Source organism: Myotis davidii, unplaced genomic scaffold (assembly GCF_000327345.1).
Source record: "Myotis davidii unplaced genomic scaffold, ASM32734v1 scaffold5946, whole genome shotgun sequence".
NCBI classification, from domain to species: Eukaryota; Metazoa; Chordata; class Mammalia; order Chiroptera; family Vespertilionidae; genus Myotis; species Myotis davidii.
Window position 1 is genome coordinate 28,059 of NW_006297214.1, and position 3,484 is coordinate 31,542.

The 3,484-nt window shown below is 39.7% G+C and overlaps 1 protein-coding gene across 1 annotated transcript in view; it reads right to left on the reverse strand.

Annotated features, from left to right (window-relative positions):
- Positions 1–3,484, reverse strand: part of LOC102766766 (complement factor H-related protein 1) — a gene marked incomplete at its 5' end in the record, with an annotated part of 12,503 nt that overhangs the window by 7,592 nt on the left and 1,427 nt on the right. Inside the window, 4 exons of the mRNA XM_015569966.1 lie at positions 1,181–1,374; positions 1,905–2,087; positions 2,310–2,511; positions 3,167–3,276. Coding sequence (XP_015425452.1) covers positions 1,181–1,374; positions 1,905–2,087; positions 2,310–2,511; positions 3,167–3,276 — 689 coding nt within the window. The remainder of the gene's footprint in view (positions 1–1,180; positions 1,375–1,904; positions 2,088–2,309; positions 2,512–3,166; positions 3,277–3,484) is intronic.

Sequence of the window (3,484 nt, forward strand, 5' to 3'; positions counted from 1 at the left end):
AGTTCATGATTTAAGAAGGAGGAGAGAGAGAGAGAGAGAGAGAGAGAGAGAGAGAGAGAGAGAAGCATCGATATGAGAGAGACACATCAATTGCTTCTTTCCTGTGGACCCCTGACTGGCACAGGGATCGAACCTGCAACCCAGATCCATGCCCTTGACCAGGACTGGAACTGCAGACCCTCTGGTCCTTGGACCAAGACTCTGACCACTGAAACACCAGGACAATTTTAACATATAATTTTTGATTATGTAAAACCCACAGTATATTCTATGCTCACATGTTTTGTTTGACTGGTTAAACATCCGATTCAATAATAGGCAGAAAGTCACACTGTTATGTCCATTTCTGTTTATCGCTGTATTGGCAAGTAGTCCAATCCCACGACGGTGAAGAATTATTGTCTTGGTACAAGTGTAAGTGATGACATAGTTGCGTTAACATCTTTGGGGGAAGATTAAGTTGAAAAGGAGGCTAACATATTGCCTTCATGTCCTTCGAAATACAGTGGGAAAGAGCAGGAAATGCCGAAGACTGGAAGCTTTGAGCAAAGAGCAGTAGGTGGGACTGGCCACATATTTGGGGCCACAGGGCTTCCTCATTCACATATTGGGAACTCCACTGTCCCTTCCCAACACGTGTTTATACTCAATATTTTGTCATTTTTTAAGTCCGTGTTACGATAGCTAGGCCCCTGATTAGAATGTAATACCTCCTTATGACCAACTGTTGCCAACATGGGTGTGACACAGTTTGGTTTTGACATGTTTGTGAAGTGACTTTAAGGTGAAGATGGAGACAAGCATTTTTTATCCTTTCCTCTGAAGTTAGAGTCTCAAAACACCCCCTCAGTTGTGGAGAAGCTTTTAGGAAGTTGGGAGGGTGGTGGGGGAGCAGGGAGGGGAGAGATGGCATCTACTTTCTGGCCAGAGACTTTTCATGAACAGAACACACAGCATGTTGGTTTGTCACGTTTTAATGAGATGCTTATGAGAAGTGGTCTGTGGGTCTCAGATTACAATGACATCTCCCACATGGCATTTAACAGGAATTGTGACTAATGCATACAAGTGAGTTACAGCCTACTAGAAAAATAAATTGAGAAGAATCAGATTAATATCAAAACATTCTGAAAGAAGGCGCATATTTTAATGTGAACACTGCCACACAGCTCTCATTTTATGCACAGGTGGGATACTCCATTTTTCCTTCTCGACATTGTACTCGGAATGCAGATGCTGGTGACACTTTAGTATACTGAGGTCGACACACAAATTCAACAAAATCATTTGATCTGGAATAAATTTTTTTCGCATCTGAATATTTCAACTGTATGTTATGTTCTTTCATGATTTCTTCTGATATTACACATGCATCTGAAGGTTAAAAAAAGGAACATAAAACTTTAAGTAGTACACAAATATTTTCCACAGAACTTTACAATTTCATATAGAATATTCTACACAGATCCATGAATTTATTCTCAAGCACTTTTCCAAAACAATTCATTGAAAATCTATCATGTTGCCATAACTCATTTTCAACTATCGATGACATAAAAATGAGGCACACTCTGGAATGTGTGGTCATTGCATGTTATAATCAACATTCACAATGTCAACTATGCTATCAAGGGCTTTCATTGAAAAATCCTCGAAGGGGGTGGAGGAGGTGGATGTGGGAGGAGGGGGCATAAATGGTGAAGGGGGAAAATAAATTAAAATAAAGAAAAAGAACTGTTTCTTGCTGTTGTTGCTCAAGAATTTTTCAGACTCTATACCCTCAGACATGACTATTTGCTTGTCAACAGAAGGGGTGATTGTCCATGCACGTTCTGTTGTAAACAGCAAACATGACATTCATTACACGGATTTCCCAGGGTCCACGAGGAAATTAAAGGACTTACCTAAGCATTTGGGTGGCTCAGACCACTGTCCATCACGGCACGTTATTCTCCTGTTTCCCTCAAGTTCATAGTAGGCCTGGCATTGATACTCCACTGAGGACCCGGGAGCGTAGACCGCTAATGGGTACGTGGTAATGTCTCCATTGTCAATAACAGGAGGGGGCCCACATTTTCCTTTGGGCTCTAAGGGAGGATATTGTTTGATTTATTGAGTGAGCAGTTGATTTTAAGGGAGCTGCGGAGTAGGTGGGAGCTACACTCACCTCCTCCCGGCCTAAACCGATTTACAGGAAACGATAGAGCAACAAACCTGAGTAACCAATGAAGACCAGCTGCACAGGAGTCTAGTAACCAAGTGCTTACAGAAGCTGCACAGAGACTGGGAGGGGAGAATGAGACACCTACCCTTGCACTCAGGTGGGTCTGTCCAATTCCCACTTAAGCATGTCACTTCTCCATTCCCTACGAGGACCAAAGAGTGTCTGCATTCATAACGTGCTGTGTCCCCATGTTGGTACCTGCTCATCTTGTTTGGAATAGAGGCATTTTGCACTGAGGGAGGGCTGCCACAGGAGAGATCTGAATAAAGAGGAATAAACATGGATCTCTAATGCAGCGATCATTAAGACACAAGTGAGAGGGAAAACCTTCACAAATTTACATGCAAGATTGAAAAAAAGATGATAAAGCAATTTTTTTTTTTGGTAAGAGTTAAGCTTTTTGTATCTTAATTTTATTTCCCAACCTCTCTCAAAAGTTAATAGAGATTTTTAGGCCAATGAAAATGATGATTATTCTGTGCAAAACGTTTTAGTTTGATGTAGTCCTATTTGTTTACTTATTTATTTTGTTTTGCTTGCTTGAGGAGATATATCAGAAAATAAATATTGCTTTGAGAAATGTCTAAGATTTTACTGCCCATGTTTTTTCTTCTAAAATTTTTGTGGTTTTTGAATCTTACATTTCCATTTTTAATCCATTTTAAGTTTATTCTTATGTAAGGCATAAGAAGGTGGTCCAATTTCATTTTTTTTTGCTTGTGTTTGTCCAATTATACCAGCACCATTATTAACCAATAGCACCCCAATAAATTCAATAAAAATCTAAGTACCCTTTTAAAAGAACAAAAAAAATGATGGTTTTTCTGAGCATTCTTTAAGTTTAGTAAAATAAACATACATTGTATAAAATCAAAGTGAATTTATAAACCTAAGGAACTCATAATAAACATACTATTTTGCAGCCAAATGTGGTTTGCAAACATCATGTTTTTGAATTGGGATTTCAGGCCCTTCGGAAATGAGGGTTCTTCGAGAATAAGTCAGGTATTCACATGCTTTGAGGAATATCGCATGGCTAAAGAAGATGATTACTTAAGATATCCACACAGAAATTGAGGAAAAATAAGAGTACAATATATTTACAGTTTCCTAAAAATACTTTCATAATGTGAGTGCTTAAGGGCACTGCAGTGAGCACTGTGCAGGTCACTGGGGAGACTCGGGTGGATACAAAGTAATAAGAGGCTGAAGCTACGGTTCCCCACAAAAGTGGGCACAGAGCCCGCTGGGAATTGCTAC